The 19,910-nt window shown below is 45.0% G+C and overlaps 1 protein-coding gene across 2 annotated transcripts in view; it reads right to left on the bottom strand.

Moving 5' to 3' along the window:
* Positions 1-19,910, bottom strand: part of arhgap35a (Rho GTPase activating protein 35a) — an 81,990-nt gene that overhangs the window by 7,901 nt on the left and 54,179 nt on the right. For both annotated transcript variants that reach the window (XM_056283454.1, XM_056283455.1), the window contains 2 exons: positions 10,714-14,572; positions 4,985-5,126 (listed from right to left, as the gene is read on the bottom strand). In XM_056283454.1, the coding sequence (XP_056139429.1) occupies positions 4,985-5,126; positions 10,714-14,460 (3,889 nt within the window). In that variant the 5' untranslated portion in view covers positions 14,461-14,572. The remainder of the gene's footprint in view (positions 1-4,984; positions 5,127-10,713; positions 14,573-19,910) is intronic.

Below are 19,910 nucleotides of genomic sequence, written 5' to 3'. Positions count from 1 at the left end.
TACTGCCAAACAGATTAAAAAGACTTGAAGAACTAAGAACTGCATATTTCAGGGCTGGGAATCGGCAGGCACCTACCGATTCAAGATTACAATGATGTTTTGCAATTTTTCAAATATCACAATATTTGAAGCATTGCAATTCAAGATTACATTTTTTAAAGGCCCCATCACCTCTTATCTATAGTAAAATGTGAAAACTGCAATAATACAGAAAATATATATTTTAAGCCCTGTGTGTTACATAGGCTCAAAACATAATGTGCTTCCCTGAGTAAACATTCAAACAATTCAAATTCAAACATTCAGAGATGTAGAAATCACTACATCAAACCTCTTCGCAGCATCTGTTCATTGCACGTCAACATTGTGATTCAGAGGAAATGCCATGATATTAAAATCATCACAGCTTAGTGTCATGATTTTGCAATGAATCGACCCCCCCCCCCCCGCTACAGATTTCATTCTTCTTGTCTCCATCTGTCATGCTTTATCATCCCTACTACTCTGTTTACATTCTGGTTTTTATTACCATATTTCTCAGTCTAAAAGTTGCTTTTAAAAAAAATTTTTTTTTTTACTCACCTGGCTGGTCCTGCGACTTATACAATGTAATTTTGTCGGACGAATGCGCTGCATTTCAACTAAGGCCACTAGATGGCACTGTTTAATCTTGTGACTCAATTGAAAATACTGTATTACCATATAAACGTGACTTATACACCGAAATACTTATATGTTTTTTTCCCCTCGCAACAACGCATTTTTGCTGAGTGCGACTTATATTCCAGTGCGACTTGTAGTCCGGGAAATACGATAAATCCGATCAAGAAGAGGGAGGCATGTCTGTAAGCTGGTAAGTGCGCCAGAGTGAGTGCAACAATGAGAGCGACAGAGCGAGCGAGCGAGCGAGCGAGAGAGAGAGAGAGAGAGAGAGAGAGAGAGAGAGAGAGAGAGAGAGAGAGAGAGAGAGAGAGAGAGAGAGAGAGAGAGAGAGAGAGAAGAGAGAGAGAAACCGGGTAGCTGGTGTGAGGGAGAGTTCACTTCATTTTGGTTCACTTAATATTTTCCAATTAAACCCAGATAACTATCCCTTATCTCTCTCCTTGCTCCATTCCGTCTCTCTCATTCTTTTTATCTTCACACTTCTGTAGAAACTCAGGGAGACAAAGACCAATCCAGAGGGAGAGAGGGAGGAAGATAGGGAGTGGCAGAGAGAGAGAGAGAGAGAGGACAAAGATAGAGAGAGGCAGAGAGGAAACGAGAGAGCCCTCGGTCCGGGCGTAGAAACATCGATCCCTTTCTTCAACCAATCAATTATCCACAAAAGCTTTTCTAGCCAGACACTGGGAAAAACGGGGATGGAGGGAGCGATAAAAAGAGGGGAGAAGCAGGTGGGGAGAGACCAATAGGTGCAAGCAGGAGGGGATGAGAGACAGAAGCAGCTGATGATGGGAGAGATAGTGGGGAGTGCTGGGACATGCAGGAGTAAGAGTCCAACTGATGAAATAGAACGAGAGAGAAAAAAGAAATGGTATACGATATGTGGATATAGGGACAGAGAAGAGAGAGATGCATTGAAAACAAGACAGCTCAAAAAGGGGAAGAAAAGGAAGAGGCAGCAAGAAGATGAAAAGAATGGAAGGTAGGGAGCAGCCTCCAGAGATAGGAAACGAAGGAAGGAAGGAAGAAAGGAAGAAAAGGAAGAGAGTAAGGAGTGCTGTGGAAGTGGAGATTCCATAGGGCTGATTTAGAAAAGGTGAACTCTCATCCCTGTCTATGTTCAGACAAATGTGTCCTTTTCCTCTGGGGGTAAAACCAAACACAAGCACTTCCTGCAGCTTACAGATGTCCTATCTGCATCCTCCGTCTACTTGGCTCTTTTCATCCCCTGTCGACAGTTTGACTTCTCTGCCAAACCTCCGCTTACCTCTCGGAGAGCCATCAATCATTACGGAGGCACATGTGGAGAGACAATATCAATTACTTCCCAACACCCATTAACAGCACTCTGTGTGTGTGTGTCATTATGCTCTGTACAAAAAATGATGTGCAAGACAAGGAGATAAAGCACTGAGATCTTTGTCAACTTCACAGCTTCCAACAGCACTCCAGAGGGCCACTGTCCTACGGGCATGGGCACGGGCACATTCAAACAAGCACACAGACACATAAAGTCTGAGTGTACATGATAAATGGCCGATTACTCCAGCACCATGTCGCCGTGTGGCAGGAGCCCGGCTGATCCCACATCAGCCCATATCCCATTCTGTCTCAGGGCCCAGCAACCTCAGGGCCGATTTCATTGCACAGTCGCTCTGTGCTGCCCTTTGTGTCTCTATGGAGGCCGCTACAGACCGTAGATATGCCCACACATTCTAGAACACTCTCACCAAAACGTCACCCATAGGCTGAAAGCACTGCAGCTACTACTGAGGAGAGAGCTAGGATGGAGGAAACACACTAGCAGTCACAACAAATTGATAATAAATGGATGCTTTTCTAGAAAAACAAAAATACCACATCCAGTTTCATTCTTACATACAGTGAACATTTGGGAGCAGAACAAACAAATTCGGGGATTTGTGAAAGTATTATTCTTTAGACGCTTTATTATCTTTGTACCGTAATAAAATACTACACCAAAAACCCCGATATTCAAGTTGATTAATCATTCAAAATGTATGTATACACTTATACAAACACACACAAAAGATGGTAAGAGGATAAGGAATTATATTTAGACGTTAGACAGATGGTGAGAGACAGGCAGGAAGTGTGTGTTAGACTCTAGCTTATATCATTTGTGCTCAGAATGTCTTTTTGTTGGATGTAGAGGGGGAGGGGAAGGATGTGGGTCTGAGCAACAGGTCCAGGGTCAGCTTTGAAACGTCACTCACTAGCAGAAAAACACTATAGGCACGGAACTGGAGTACAATATGGATCACAAACAGTACGATATAGCCCCCCCCCCCCGGGGCACAAACAAAAATAAACAGGAACATACATGTAGGTATGGATGCAACGAAGAGCAGAGGGCAAATATTTTGCTTATTTCCTACAATGTGATATCGATCAGAAGGAAAGAGCTGTAGGGCAGAGCATCTACCATTGTTGGCCATGCATGCACAGTTAGGGTCTCTGTCATCCAAGGACACATCCATGTAACCTATAAAGCTGCAACACAAAGTGATCCTTGAACTGTTCCAGTTGACATCACGGACGGGTTAGACATGCTATCTCCATCTTAAACCCTATACACCAGCACTGAGCAAGGCACTGCAAGTTTTGAATGTCAGTGGTAATCCACCAACACTGAGGAAATCTTTAATTAGGGAATAGAGATTACAGTGGAGTGAACTGGCAGAGCATGTCAATAAGCTGCACTGTGGTTGGGATAAACTTTCTACTTCCCAACAAAAAGCAACTCACCAGCATCCTTTTTTCTTTTTTTTTTGAGGAGAGAAAAAGTGAATCTAAGTTAAAGTGTACATGCACTTCACTGAATCATTAGCGCAAACTTCTGATAGCAAAATCCACCACATACGTAGCTGCACTCTTAAGTACATCAGTGACCATCTTAAAGGCACACATTTATAAGCATGTACACAAATACACACCAAATACACAAATAAACATAAGCATACACATATACTCTGTGGTAACTCATTTGGTTCAGTGTAACAGCTGGTGGCAGAGTGAGGCAAGCTGGCAGGCCGGGGGGCAGTGGGGCACCAGAACAGTCTGGCAGGGGGGCTGGCATCTGGGCAACAGAGTAGCAGGGTTAGCAGAGGCTAGCCAGGCCCATCTGTGCACCCAATCCCAGAGGAAGGAGGAGAGGAGAGGAGAGGAGAGGAGAGAAGAGATGAGGGGAAGAGAGAAGAGAAGAGAAGAGAAGAGAAGAGAAGAGAAGAGAAGAGAAGAGAAGAGAAGAGAAGAGAAGAGAAGAGAAGAGAAGAGAAGAGAAGAGAAGAGAAGAGAAGAGAAGAGAAGAGAAGAGAAGAAAAGAAAAGAGAAGAGAAGAGGGGGACTGGTGAGATGGTAGGAAGAAGGTTTGTGGTGAGGGGTAAAGAGCTGTGGGGGGGGGGGGTAATGTGGTTGCTTACTGGCGACAGTTCGAGGACCTGTTAAACACAACTGATATTCATCCACAGATAGTCCAAGACTTATCTGTGTGAGCACACTTGAACGTGAAAGTTAAAATGCATCCAACCACTTCTTTCTTGCTCAATTAAATGCACTAGTGAAAGATTTGCGCTTAGGGATGTCACTTTGTTTTTTTTTTATATTAAAACAATACAGTAAAAGTAGTTGTGATCTCATTTTAATGTGGCCATTGTCATTGGAAACAGCACCCTCATCCTCCACTTTGCGCCATCGCTTATTACAGTTTAGCTGTTCCAGCGGTGATTTTCCACAAAAATCGAAGCTACCCCCTTCAGGTCAAAGTCACATAATATATCAAAAGCAAAAGGGGGAGAATAATCAAACATTCAGATAAGAGAACAGGAGGGATGTTGTAGATGGTTTCACGCTTCATTTTGATATATTTTGGTGAGAATACTACTTGGGTAAGCGAAGCTTAACTAAGTAAACACGCCCTCTCTTAGTGATAACAGGAATTTCGCCTTTTCTAACCCTGCACATCAGGAACAAACCAGTTCCCAATCTGACAAAGAGAATAGGGGAAACAGCAAAAAAAAGCACAAATGTGCACGCGTACGTACACACACACACACACACACACACACACACACACACACACACACACACACACACACACAAGACCAAGCTCCAATTTACTGAGAACCTTGGTCAAGAAATTCCTCTCTAGGAGGTGAACAACATAGTAATAATCTCACAGGGGATGACAGTTGAGAGAGAAAAAAAAAAGAGTGCAGGAAAAGAGAAATGGAATCAAGGCAGGTGGGGTAGGGAGTGTGAAAAACGGAAAAGAGGCGGAGAACGTCATCCCATCCATTCTTACCTGTTGTTTCAATGAATCGGATACATTTCTCAATAAAAACAGGGATGGGCCGCTCAGGCGATATCACGTTGGCCAGCGGCACGCCGAAGTAGTTGCTTTCAATGGGCTTGGATATAGAATGCCTGGGCTTCGGCCGTGGTTTCTGAAAAGGGAGAGGACATAGGAAGTGGGAGAAAGGAAAACACATGAAAGAGCTTTCATTTCCCCAAATTATTTCAGCTTGCACTCTGACTGACACTGTTGACACAGGCATTCATGGGGATGGTCCATTAGGGTATCGGTCTTAAAATGACTGTAATTTTAAAAAGGACCTGACTCTGATCTTGCTACTCTGAGACAGTGGGTTGTTATAATAGTGTCAACTGACACCTGGACTTACTGACAAGTATATAACACAAACACACACACACATGCGCGTGTGCACACACACACACATACACACACACGCAAATACAAGCATGCACACCCATCGAGCACATTCCATCAAATCCTTAACTGATAAGCACTTGTTCAATCCTGTCTTAAGCCCTGGTTTTGTATGTGTAAGGGTGTATGCATCAGTGTGACATACAAGTCAGTTCCGCTCTTCATCTCTCCATCCTTGTCCTCCTCCCTTTAAGCCTTTTTCCTCTCCCTCTCCCTCTCTCTGATGCAGTGCGGCTCCCAGATAATCAAACCTCTCATTCACTGTTTAATTAGTTTCCGACTCCTTTTATTCCACCAAAAGACCTCTGATACCCTCCTAAAACATGTCTCCTACCTCAATATCATCTGGGCAGCAGTAATTGTACTGCGCTTTAATAGTTTTCACTGGGGGTGTTTTGGAGGCCCTGCAGGCCTGGATCTCTAGTAAGCCTGTCAGCCCCCTGAGGCTCTGCCCTGGCAGGCTGGGTGGTGAGGCAGAGCTGCATGGTTGGCTAGACATAGAGACTGTCGGGCAGTGCAAGCTTGACATACAGACAGAGGGAAGGAGGAGAACAGAGCTCATTAGAGAGAAAGAAAGAGCCCGGTGTGCCCTCTGCTCCAGATACTGGCCTCACTGCACTCCAGCAAACACCCTGACACCGCATACACACAGACTCACTCACTCGTGCGAATTCTAATACTAAAAAAAAAAAACAAGCAGGAAAACAGTCGGAGAACAAGTCGATCAGCAAAGGCTCGCCCGCCATTTTTCTCTCGTGCCTGTAAATCTGAAGTGAAATCTTTACTGCCGTTTACCTCTCGATGTTTTCATTTTGCTCAAGAGAGCCCAGCTCTCATTCACTGTCTAATTAGTCTTTTATGAGGGCTCTGTTTTCTTTGCAAACTGTTTCACGGATCCACCTAAACTCTTGGTCCTGACAGTTCGAAGTGGAATTCACACATTCCTACCGAACACTTCTTGCATCGTGTAATCCCAACTCGTGCATCTATTAGCTGCCGCATAGATGTCTGCATGTGCATATTGCAGTGTAAGTTAATTAGTGAGGGTCATCTTGCACTTATACATGTAAACATAAGCACACTGTGCACACAAACGCACACTGAGGGCTTCAGTTGGTAGTTCAAAGAGTTAGTTATAGGCGTGACACGACAACACAACAGCCTTTTCATCCTTGGTAGGGGAGGGCTGCGCTGTTATAATTCAGTGGTAGCTTTGTGTTTAGCCCCGGGTCACAGTACATCATTTATTTGTGTCCTATCACAGTGACTGCGCTGTGTCCCTGCCCTATCTCTGCTTAGCAGACTGTCTCTACGCCACATCTCCTTCTACCTCCGCCTTTCTCTCCCCTCACCCTCTCCCCCTGCAGTTCTGCCTTCTGGCCACTCCTTTTAGTTGCTGACTGAGACAGGATATGTCGCCAGTGCTAAGAAGACAAAACAGACTTCTACCACACAAGACAAACAAAACACCTCTTCACCGATAACACGCAGGCAAACACGGCGCATGCTGACATGCACTGCACGCGCACATGCAGACAGATGAAGACACACTCGCATAAACGGCGACGGATAAATCCACTTCGCACATTTGCTAAAAACTATTTCTTCCAAACTCAGCTTTCATTTCTTTCTCTTTTTGTGTTCTCTGGATTATATTCCCTTTTTCATTCTTGTTCTGTCTATGTGTGTGTGTGGTGGTGGTGGTGGGGGGGGCATTGCAATAGAACTAGGTGACTTAGGAATTTGAATTATTCTACCCACTTGCCGGGGGGGTTAAAAAGCTGCAGGAGAGAGAGGAAATGTTTTTGGCCTCACGCTGAAGCAGGACGAGAGAGAGAGGGAGAGAGACAGCGAAAGAAAGAATGAAAGAAAGAAAAGAGAGGCATCTACAGGGAGAGAGAGAGAGAAGCAGAATGCTAGGGTAAAACACCACTCCCCTAAGTCAGTTATAGCCTGAGGTACAGGGTGGTTTAAAAGGGACACAGGATCTAGTTTCAGCTAACCCCCCCCGCCCCCCCATCATGACTCAGAATGGTAGACATTACCCAAAGGCCCAGTCCTACCTACAAACAGCTTACACTACACAAACCCAAACCCTAGCGTTGAGGCCATTAAACCATTAACAAAACCAAGTGAAATTCATACATATTTTTTGGTTAACTTGAGCCAGTCACTAACAGGAACATCTGGCTTACCCTCAAGGGCATTAGTTGATATGATACTTTTCCCCAAAATGACTCAATAATAAGTCCATTAACCTGAGGAGATTTCAGACTGCTGCTAATTCAAAATGGAGTCTTATAAACAGACAAGTTTCTTAGGGAACAGGTGATGTAACCTGATCACCTTGTCTGAGGACCAAATCAATCATTATGTAGTCTGTAATATTGAATTTTCAGGCCCCAAATCAACTTTGGGGTAACACTAGATCAGAAGTACCAATTACAGTTACGATGACAACAGCGATAACGTTATAATGTTGTTGAATTCTTTTAAATGTGCAGGTACAGACATACTGTATGGTTAAATTTGATACTGTGTTGATTCCTATAAGGGAATAATTCTCTTTTTGCTTGCCTGCCCTCGACAGGGAGGTCAGAGCTCGGGGTTAGTTACAGTTCTGCACACTCTGCACCAAAAAAAGATTCAATGACTCACTGAAAAGCCTTTCATAACTGAAGACACTTGCTGACCCCAGGCTTGATCCTGGGGGTTGTCCAACAGGAGGACAATTTCTTTCTGCACCAGTCCACTCTGTTGTCTTTATAAAACTTTCATCACCACAGAATAAGAGCTAAGTCAGCGTTAGGACATGAAGGATAGAACGGTGTAGAGAAGAGTTGATACGACTTGAGGGGAGCAGACGACCTTTAAAGACCTGGAAGCACATCAGCATTCAATGTGTAAAAACAGTCATCCCACTCCAGTTTCCCCTCTAGTGACAGCAATGGTAACTGTGTCTTTCCTGACACATATGCAAAATCACGGCTTTAACTCAGGTCACACTCCTGAGCCAGGCCCTGTGAGTGATGGGAGAGTATAACAGGCTGATAAGCTTACAGTGTAGGGCCAGATGTTTCATCACAAGATGTGCAAACAGGGAATTGGAGGAGTGAGCGTGACTTATCAACAAGAGATCAAGCGAACTTGTAAAATCATTATCAATAGGGGAAGCGAAAGTGTCTAAACTCATGTGTGTCTTTATGCATACTCAATAATCCAGGTAAGAAAATCAAAGAAAGTTGAATCAGTTCATCTGGACACAACATTTATTGACAAGATACATTTCGGCACTCATCTAAGTGACCGCTTCAGTCTCAACTGACTGCAGGTATCCCCACCTCTTATAAACAACACAGAAGAGCTAACGCATCAGGCCAGGGCTCAAGAGTCTACACCCATCTACAGGCCAGTGGCCATTCTTTCAAGGATGAGGATGTGCACATCGATGACAGGGAGGAACGCTGGTTTGAATGGGGAGTCAATGTGAAGAGGGAACGACCATCCCTGAACTGAGAGGGGGTCTAAGAGTACATCTGTCGCCATCTTATAATGCTGTAATTGCAAAAATGTCCACATCCTCTATGAACAGTACACACGGCCATTGAAACTCTAGTTAATGGGCACGCCTATTTGCATATGAAACTGATCGGTGGATTTGGTTGTTATGCAGCTGTATTGTTTATAAGGGTAGGGATACCTGCAGTCAGTTGAGACTGAAGAGGTCACGTAGATGAGTGATGAAATGTTTCTGTCAATAAACGTGTTCAGATGAACTCATTCAACTTTCTTTGAAAACTCATGTGTGTTATACCGCTACCAGAAAACATTGAGGAATGGGAGACGTGAACGGAAAAGAGAGGAGAGAAAAAGTGTGACAGGAATGTGAGAGGAAGAAAGTATGAATCAGCAGGAAGGAAAGAGAAATACTGCGAGTGTGAAGAATGAGAGAGGTGAGGAAGGAAGCTACGAAAAAGCCAAGCAGACAGTACTAAAACATACAATATAACACATAGCCATACAACAGTGTTGTTACTCAGCCAATCAGATGCTGTTTCTCTGCAATTCATCTTCTCAACTCCAAGCCAAAGATGCAAAATTTGTTATTTTAATCTACTCTGTTCAAACAGGTACTGCCAACAAGGAAAAGAAAAGAGAATAAATAAAACGCTGGAAAATCCTGCCAACACTCAAAACAACACCCAAAAGTGCCATTTAATACTGCTCGCAAGCAATAAGGCTGAGGGGTGGGGTGGTGATAAGATTTGTAAATTGTGATTGAAAAGTGAGTTGGTTTTAGCTGGTTTAATTCTGGATAAAATCCATCTCCTGTGCTCCCTCCTCTTTTCCTGTGGTTAATGCTGTCATCTGGCTGACCAGCAGGGAGGTTCACAGCCAAGCATTTTAGATATATAACATTAGTTTTAATGGCCGTCTGTGTGACATTATAACAAGCAATGTCAGAAACCAGTTTGAATTTTGTTGAATCTGGGGGAAAGGCATTCTACAAATATTGTGGCAGATCTAATATAATGGGGAAACTGATACACACATGTGGGCGTACACACACACACACACACACACACACACACGCACAAATACAAACACACACAAACGAGACATAGCTTACAGCTTTGTCCCTGTTCATTAAAAGTGTTTTTGTCTGGCTATAGAAGTTCAGCGGCCAGAGTTTCTCTCTGATAATTGGGCTAGTTTGAAGGGCTCCCACAGAGCAGGCAGAAAAACACTGCAGGCATGGTTTTAAAAGTGGCCTGATAGCATGTCATGTTTCAAATGAGTTGAGAAAGAGATGACACTGAAATCATAAACTGTTTCTGAAAAATTCATTATCAAGTTACCCTAACCTTTTTTTTTCTACACAAAGTTTGGGTTGAGTACTAATTATACAGGGGAAAATATATTCAATTTATTCATTTATATCATTATAAATAGACACACTGCACTTACATTGCAAACATACTAAAAGAGAAAAAAAATTCTGAACTGCTCACTAATTACTCAATACAACTAAAGACTTTGGTGCCAAAATCAGATACCGAAATTTTTAAAAATGTGGCACAAATTGTGGTAATTTTTTTTTAAAGAAAAGTTGTTAATCTGTCATAGGTTTACAAAATAATAACACAGACTGAAACCTCTTAATTGTGAAGACACTTAATGATTATTGGATTTTACCTTTTCAACAGCTCTATGAAGAAATGTTATTGTCTACTTCACTTTTCCCTCATGAACACTTTTTACCTTTGTGATACAAACTCATACACATACATGCACACACTAACCTTTGTGTTTCTGCGCAGGCTCTTCAGAATATTCCTTCTTTTTGGGTCCTCGCTTTCCTCGTTGATGGAGTTGTCCTTGTGGGCTCCTCCCAGCTCGTCCTGGGAGGCCTTGGGTGGACCACCCATCTCATCATCACTTCCTATGGAGAAGCTGGTCCTGAAGCTACTGAACTTCCCTAGCCGTTTGGATCGGTCTCTGTAGAGCTTCGGCTTCACCCCTATAGCTGACAACTTCCTCCTCCGCTCCAGTGAGCTACTGTCTGCCTCACTGTCAGACCCATTACCCCCACCGCTGCCGTTGGAGTGACCCTTGTTGGCATTGCGAATTGTGATGATCTTGCCCTGTGTGCTGTCATGAGGAACGGAGTAAATGTTTTCCTCCTCTGTGGGTCTGGGTTTGCTCACGGCATCCATGGGCTCTGCATAGTCTGAGGGGTCATAGCCGCCATCACTACCAGGAGCCCAGGTGACAGCTTGGGGTAAAGACCGTCGATTGGTGCCTCCATGCTGCTGGTCCATGTAGGGTCCAAGGTTTACCTTACGGAGAGGCTTGGGCTTCACTTGCGGAGGCACCTTGTTGTTGAGCTTGCTCTCGAAGGTGCTGATTTCAGAGATGACAGAAAACGCATCACTTGAATCCAGGTCTGGGATTTTGAAGCTCCCGATGTGGGAGCTGAGGGTACCATCTTCCCTCAGAGTCGGGTAAGGTGGTGACGGGTCTATGTCGTCTATGTCGTCAGAGTCCGGCAGAGTGTTAACTGGACTGGGGGAACCACAGCGGGGGCTGATGCTCTCATTGGTACATGCCTCAGCCACATTGTCATACATGTGTGTTGCCTCTACAATGGTGCGTTTTTCCACCACCTCCTTGAGGAAGGGCTGGAAGAGGTCTATCTTATGAAGCCCTCCTACTACCCCACCATGTCCACATATGATTTTGTTAAATCTGGCCTCTATCTCATTGGCCAGCTCCTCTCCCTGGGTTACCTGCTCCCTGGCTGACTCTGAATCGGACAGCTCCATCTGGCTCTCCGCCACCGCCAGCAGCTGCACTGGGATGATGTCTTGCACCTCACACAGGAATGCACACAAGGTCTCCATGGAGGCCTTGCGTCGGGCAGAGTACACTGCAATGTAGCCGTGGACCAGCCTGCTCTTACGGAGAGAGAATGTGGAGTGAAAGGAGAGCAGGGAGAGCTCAATGCTCTGTCTCTGAGCCCCTACACTTAGCTCCAGGAGAACAGAAGTGCCGCTGCTAAGGCTGGAAACTGGACGACAGTGCTGAGGCAGCAGGAAGGGAGCAAGGAGCTGTTCTAGGTCATATGTGTCTCCACACATCAGGCACATGACTATTCTCAGGTCTGCCTCTGGGTTGGGCTGTGCCTGAGAGTCTCTGAAGGCAGTGGGAGGAGGGGGTAAGGGAGGGGAGCTGCTCCCCAGGCTCCTGCGGGACTCCAAGAGGCCCTTTAGCATCTGGTTGATCTGTCTCTCATTGACATTGCGCCCGTAGCCTGGGGAGGCGGGGTCTAGGTAGGCACACTGCAGCTTCCCAGCCACCTGCTGCCCTTGGTGGATAAGAGTCTGTGCTGTCTCCCCTCCTATATCTCCTATGGAGCCCACCCCCCGCTTGGTGACAAGGAGGATAGACAGGGGGAGCTGAGCTAAGCTGTTGTCCCTTTCTCTTCTACCCAAGGTTGACTCTTTAAGCTTCTCAATACTCTCCACAACATAAGAGAGGGACTCCTTTGAGTTGTACAAACACAGGCAGCCGTGGGGTGTGAAGGTGGGTGTGTGGAAGGAGTTGACAGGTAGACGTACATTGCCCTCTATTGGTCGAAGGGCTAACTCATACATCTTTCCATCTAACACATATCTATCATCACAAGTGCACAATGCCCTTATCTCATTGGCCATCTCTCTTGCTAGACCATCTTTCCCCAGGATGACAAGATTTATTCGATCAGCTCTCCCTGCCTCTAGCCTTGAGCTCTCTGATGAGGCATAGCGGGTAGGGAACCGGGCAGCCAGGATCTGCTCTATCTTCGTGTCTACACAGTGGGGGCTGTTAGGACAGGTGTCTTTAGTGGGGTGGTAGACAAAGTGGATATGCTTCAACACCAGGGCATCCCTTTCTGCCTGCAGTTTCTGTAGAGCTTTGAACCTTTGTTCCTCTCCCAACACCTCCTGGATAGCACCCATTTTCTCTTTGCTTGGCTTTGCATCAACTTCCAGCTCATAGAACAGCTCAGAGTATTCTAGAAGCAGCTCCTGGAAGTCCTCTTTGGCTCGGTCAATGATTTCCTTCTGGTGTTTGTTGTAGATGTCCAGATATTCAGCCTCATCTAGCCACTTGTAGAAATCCTCATTCATGATGAAGCTTCGGGCCTCTTCCCAAGGTTTTCCTGCTGTGATGAATGGGGAGACACTCAGCTTCTCCTTGAACTCCCACCTCACCTCTGCTCGCTTGCGCTCATTCCTCAGGTGCTCTAGATGGGTTTCATACACAGCCTCTGCAGCGGGGGTCTCAAGGAGGTCTTGGGGTATCCGGTCATCATCCATGTTATCAATATGTGGTGTGGTCTCCCACGGGGTGTCGTCAAGCACTACAAACCACTGGGAGAAGTCTCTCTTGGTCTCTAGAACTTTTTGAACCCCAGACCAGCTTAAGTGGTCAATCTCATCCAGCTCTGGGACCAGTAAAGACAGGGCCTGGGGGAGGGTGTTGAGATAGGCCTTCCTACGTTTTTCTATGTGCTCCTGTTTGAGTCTATGGACATGCTGTTGGAAAAGCTTCTTAGCTTTAGCTGTCCCTTCCAAGAAGACATAGTCCTTGTACTCAACAGAGGTCTGCATGCGGCGGTTAATGTTGGGCCACATTTCGTTGTGGTTATGGACAATTCCGTTGACCAGCCACTCATAGCGGTCTTTTGCTGAGGCAATCTGTTGACTCTGTTGTTTCAGAGCCTCAAAGTAAGGGATGATTTTTGGCTTTCCCCTACTCTTGTCTATTAACTGGACCAGCGTAAGAAAAGCCAGGTCAACATTGACGTTAGAGCGTGCTGAAGTTTCCACAACCTGTAGGTTCTTCTTAGCCAAGGCAAAGGTGTGTGAGTCTTTAATATAGCGTTCTACTCCTTCATCACATTTAGTGAGAACCAGTACTACAGGTTTCTTGGTCTTGGCAAGCTGGTTGTAGAGGTTAGTGACAAATTTCATCTGGTCCTCAAAGCTACGATTCATACCCCTGCTAACATCCACACACAGTAAGAAGCCATCCACCATCAGCTTGCCCTCAGGCATCTGCTTCTGCTCAAAGTCCTGTTCCAGCCCCAACTGATCTGTGCAAAAGTACATTAACTTCTCAGCTGAGGCCAGCTTTGCGGAGGCTGCCCTTTTAATGTAAGGCTGGAGCGCAGTACTGCGGTGTGGTTGGAACGTTTGATCATCAATGAACTCTGTCTGCTCCACCACATGCATACGGCACTCTGGCCCCTCCTCCATTGTCCGTCCAGCCTCCCCCCAGAACAGGAAGTGGTCATTATTCACCACGCGGCCTCCAAAGTCACTGGTGCTAAGAACAGACGTGTGGTCAAGGTAGAAGTCATCTGCACTGGGGCGGACAAAGCGGTTACACAGGCAGGACTTGCCCACGCCACATTGGCCCTTCTCCTTCTCAGTGCCAGACAGCCCCACCACGACCAGGTTGTAGGTGGGTGCACGGGCATCTTGCTTTTTGGCCATCATCATCGCTGGCAGAGGCTCATCCTGCCATGCTGGCCACAAGCTCTAGGGAGAGAAGGCGGCTGCCAACGAAGCGGAGTTTCCATGCAAGAGGAGCTCAATGGGCTGGGGCTCGGCCCTGCAGGACAAAAGAGAGAGAACAAAGGAGAGATAATATATAATTAGTCTAAAAAAAACCTTATCTTTAAAACAGGGTTCATTACAAGAAGAACTATTGCACTTTTCATCTAAATTCCCACTTTGTGCCTGTGCACTGTTAATAATGTTTAATCTTTGACTCTTTAACTGCAGAATATTTTCTGAAAAGACTGAGGTCAGTTGTTGGAATGCTACACATTAATTAACCCAGGTGTAGCTCAGAAAAAGCCCAGTTCTCTATCTAACTCACTTTTTATGCTGCCATGAATGTAATTCTAACAGCAGTGCCTTCCAGGGTGCTATGTTCATTGAGACTATGAGTTTTGGCTTATTATCTCCCATCTAACACTATGGCTTGCTGCCAGCAACATTTGAATCAAGTCACATGGGTATTTCACTATTACAGAAAAGAGACATATTCTTGAGCCCACAAACACATATACCACATCACACTTATGAAAACAACTAAGCCCCATGCACACAACGTGAAAGACACACACGATCAGAGATGAAAGCTCAGATAAGTGTTACAAAACTAAAGTTACTAATTGGCCAACTAGGGAAAGCCATCTGCATCTTAAAAGGCACATTGCCTGTTGGCTGACTAGTCTCCATCATAAACACGTTTTCCTCTCTCACCAAGCAGAGCTCTGTGATTGGATTGGAGCCGAATGATGAACCACTACTAATTACAATGCCTCAATATATTTAGCTAGACATTATAGAGTTTTAGAATTTGATGCTGTGATTTTAACAGAGAAAATACAGATGTTGTTATACAGGCTCAGTGGACTGAATGACCAATTTCTAAAAACTAATTTCATTGGGAGATCAGGTCTAATAACGAGATAGTGACGAGAGAGATAAAATACTTTTTTGATCAGTGACCCCTTTCTTGATGGTGGAGCTTGTGAAGAACAAGAGCCAGGCCATACAAACTTCCACAGCAGCCAACATATAGACCCACAGTGTGAAGCCACACCAGCCAGCTCATGGTAACTGAACAGTTAATTTAGTAAAACACACATTAAAACTACTGTTAATAATGAATAGCTCTTTTGACAGAAAGCACAAAAGCAGACAGAGACTTCATTGCTGAATTAAGTTCGTCAGACAACAGAGTGCTGTAAATGCACAAAGACGACTTCAAAGTCTAATAACACACTACCAGAGGGAAAAAAATTTGGAGAAGCGAGAGGCATGGTAAGAATAAGAGACCATCTAAAGTGGAACATGTTCTAGATAAAAAGCATCCTCACAGCTGTCAGGTATTGACTAATGCATACATTTCCTTGACTCTTATTTCAAAACCCAAGTGCCATTAATTGAAGTATGAAGCTGACAGTTAGGGCAAAGCCTTGAAAAGCAGACTTGCTGTAAAAAGCAAATTCCAATCAATTAATGTCAAAGAGGCAAGGGTTGCCAACAGACTCACTAGGTGCATAACCAAGGACCAGCAGAAAGGGAATCAGTATCAAAAAGTACATCTAGTGTTTTGATGTGATTTGGGGGATAAAGCATTCATGAAAAATGAAAACATACATGAAAAATATATCAAGACACTCAGACATATACATAGTATTTGTAATAGTTAAGGTATCGGTGTGAGTTGAATGTCTTAAATTTGGCCAGTCTGCAGGTCGATACAGTGGAACAGTGGTAAGACCTGGGATTTAATGTAAATTCATGACCTTCTCTTATCATGGACTTCTATTACAATACACTTTCTTTCAGCTTGTTCCCTGTGTCTCAGGGGTCGCCCCGGTGGATTTTATAGCTTCCATCAGTACCCTGTGAGGACAAAGCACCAACGGCGGTCGTTGTTAACCCGGGCCTCGACCGATCCGGTATGGTTTTGTCAATCTGCATAATGGTTTTACGTCGGATGCCCTTCCTGACACAACCACTAACCCTATGGACGTGGGCACAGGTAACGCGCTGGATGCCATCCCAGTTTTCATGGACTTGCGCCCATGCCTGTCATCTAATCTATTACGATACACCGATCAGCCAAAACATTAAAACCACTGACAGGTGAAGAATAACATTGATTATCTCATTACAATGGCACCTGTAAAGGGGTGGGATATATTGGGCAGTAAGTGAACAGTCAGTTCTAGAAGTTGATATGCTGGAAGCAGGAAAAATGGGCAAACATAAGGATCTGAGCAACTTTGACAAGGGCCAATCTGTGACGGCTAGACGACTAGGTCAAAGTATCTCCGAAACAGCAGGTCTTGTGGGATGTTCCCAGTATGCAGTGGTCAGTACCTACCAAAAGCGATCCAAGGAAGGGCAGCCAGTGAACTGGCAACAAGGTCAAGGGCACCCAAGACTCATTGATGCACGTGGGAGCGAAGGCTAGCCCGTCTGCTCTGATCCCACAGAAGAGCTACTGTAGCTCAAATTGCTGAAAAAGTTAATGGTGGCTATGATATACAGGGGTCACAACACACAGTGCATCACAGCTTGCTGTGTATGGAGCTGCATAGCCTCAGACCAGTCAGAGTGTCCATGATGACCTGTCCACTGCCAAGAGCACCTACAATGGGTACGTGAGTGTAATGGTTATGAAGTTGCTGTGTTTGAAATGCACTGTCTAGTTCTAATTAACATCCCATGATGTTTTGGGAAGGTACACTGGAGGTTACGTTTTGCAGTGTTTCCTTATTTCGCCAGGTTTGGTCGTCGGCCTGTAATCTGCTGATCTGTTGTTGATTGCTAATGCCTTGTTCAGACTTTTGGGGGGGTGGGGTGTTGCCTGCAGTCGGCCTTTACAATATCGGACTTGGCTGCAGCAACATCGTGTCCGTGTGTTGTTTCTTTCTATCCCCTTTGGCTTGATGAACGCTCCAGCTGCCCCTTACAGGGGCATAACATGAGCATCAGAACTGGACCGTGCAGCAATGGAGGAAGGTGGCCTGGTCTGATGAATCACTTTTTCCATTTACATCATGTGGACGGCTGGGTGTGTGTGTTCACCTGGGGAAGAGATGGCACCAGGATGCACTATGGCAAGTCGGAAGAAGCAGTGTGATGGTCTAGGGAATGTTGTGCTGGGAAACCTTGGGTCCTGGCATTTAGTCCATGGGCCAGACGATATTTCGGTACACTCAAGGTGGCAAAACTTACTTAAAATTTTTGAAAGGATCCATGTCTGTAGATGATATTTTGGTATGATAACCATTCCTGAGTGGCAGCTGTATCACAGTTATCAGCTCATGAAGTTAACCACCCGCTAAACTAAATTGCATTTTAGACGCTGGTGCATATCCTGGTTTAGCCTCATGGTCAGGACATTTTTCAATGTTCTATAATATTGTCTTTGGTATCATTTTAAAGGGGACCTTCTTAGCTTTCATTCAAGCCCTGTTGTGGATATTTCTCACAAATATAGAGGTCACTTGAGCTCTTCAACCCGTCAATAACACACATCTTTCTGCAATTTTCGTCTAAACTATATACTTTCTTTTAGCCCTGTGACATCTAGGAATATCAGGGACACAAAACACAAAAACTGGAATACTCACAGGACTGTAAAGATTCAGAAAATGTATAATATACCCATACTATTTCATTGTGTGAGGTGATTGTGAGCCTTAAATGAGAACTAGACCAAAGCCAGTTAGGTCACAAACTGGTCTCTATACATTTGTTTAAATACACAATCAAAATACGTGATAAAAAGGAATACCATAGTGAGGTAATGAACTATTTTAATATTTTAAACAACATTGACATTTACTTATACTTAGTCAATGATACATGTAATCCCATATCATTAGTGGGTATATGTAATGGTAATGGGTAGGGTAATGGGTATATGTGAATATGGTTACATTATTGTTATCAAGCTCTGGGTAACCAAGTCCAGAATCAACATCCTGTGCATCAATAGACTACTACCACAGTAATACCATCAGAATCATCACACTGTCATTCATCAAACTGCTCGTTTCTCTCATCATCTGACTCCCCAAGTTCAAAGTCCAGTTCTGGACCATCCTGCTGTTTTTGGTTACTGCAGGTCTGTAACCTGCACATGTCTGTGCATGGAAGTCCATTTGACAGGCACATGCAGCTTGGCATTTTGCATGAATGCACACACTTGCATGTTAGCATTTCCAAGACCACATCTGGTGCAGGTGGGGAGCGCATCCAGTAAATGGCCAGCTTGCCTTCATCGTCTGTCCATCCATACTCAGTAGGGCTTGGCACCACAGGGTTAGCCTGCAGACAGCACTTCCATATTGCTGCCTGATAGTTGGCTCGTTGAACATGTATAAAGAGACAGTCTCTACATGGTGGCAGCTGGCTGGACTCAACCTCTCCCCTTTTGGTGCGGAAGAGCTGGTAACGCAGTTTGTTCACCTCAGCGGTGCTGCTATTAGCAACATACATCCGACAGGTGAACTGCTCAATTTTCTGGAACAGCTCATCACTCACATTCCATGTCTGTCCCAGTTGACTAAAAGTCTCTTGGCAGGAAGTGTGCTTTCTCACTATCTTCAGGGCATTCAGCTTCCCTTGACCAGCGAATGCACTGACAGTGTCGCAGCCTGTGAAGGCATGTAAGCCAATTAGGCTGTCACAGATGCTGTCTCCAAGTGAACTTGCCAGTTTGGTGATGTCGACAAACCGTGTGCGGTTCTGAGTCCCACACTTCTGGTAGATGGGACAGGTGATGTCCTTCTGGAAGCCAAGACAAAGCACCATGACATCAGTGTCCTCAGCTGTGATGATAACTGACTTTGAGCCCACATTTGCTGCATGCAATGCATGCAGGAGCAGACGGGTGTCAGCTTCTTCATGTGTGGAGTGCAGTTCTGCTGCTTCCTCACACCCATCTTCTGTCAACTTGTAGCAGGTTTCCTCACAGGTCATGTACAACACCTTGCCATGCAGCATAGCTCTGTATCGTGGGAGTTTCCACTCTTCCACCAGAAACTTGATGAGACTGGTCTTGTTGGAGGAACTGCACAGAAATTTTCTCCACTGCTGGACGTGGTGTCCCCCTGCAAGATTCTTGTACTGGAGAGTGATGTCTCCACCCCGGTTCAGTCGTTCAGCATCTTTGATTGAAGTCTGGTGATAGACATCAAAAACAACATCAATCCTCCCACTCTGTGCTCCCTCATGGAGGACCTGGGTCAAGGCTGACTCTGCCACCTGTGCAAAGGTTTTGTTGTTGCCATTCATTTTTTGGACCAGGCTCATCCCATCAATGATGGAAGTAGATGGGATTGGGATGTCTTCTGCAGAAGATACATTCTTTTCAAGCTCTCTGGCAAGTGCAGCCTTGTTTGTTTTTCGTAAGG

This window comes from Lampris incognitus, chromosome 7 (assembly GCF_029633865.1).
Source record: "Lampris incognitus isolate fLamInc1 chromosome 7, fLamInc1.hap2, whole genome shotgun sequence".
In the NCBI taxonomy this organism is placed as follows: Eukaryota; Metazoa; Chordata; class Actinopteri; order Lampriformes; family Lampridae; genus Lampris; species Lampris incognitus.
The sequence above is the reverse complement of the archived record's forward strand: the minus strand, read 5'-3'. Positions and strand labels throughout refer to the sequence as shown.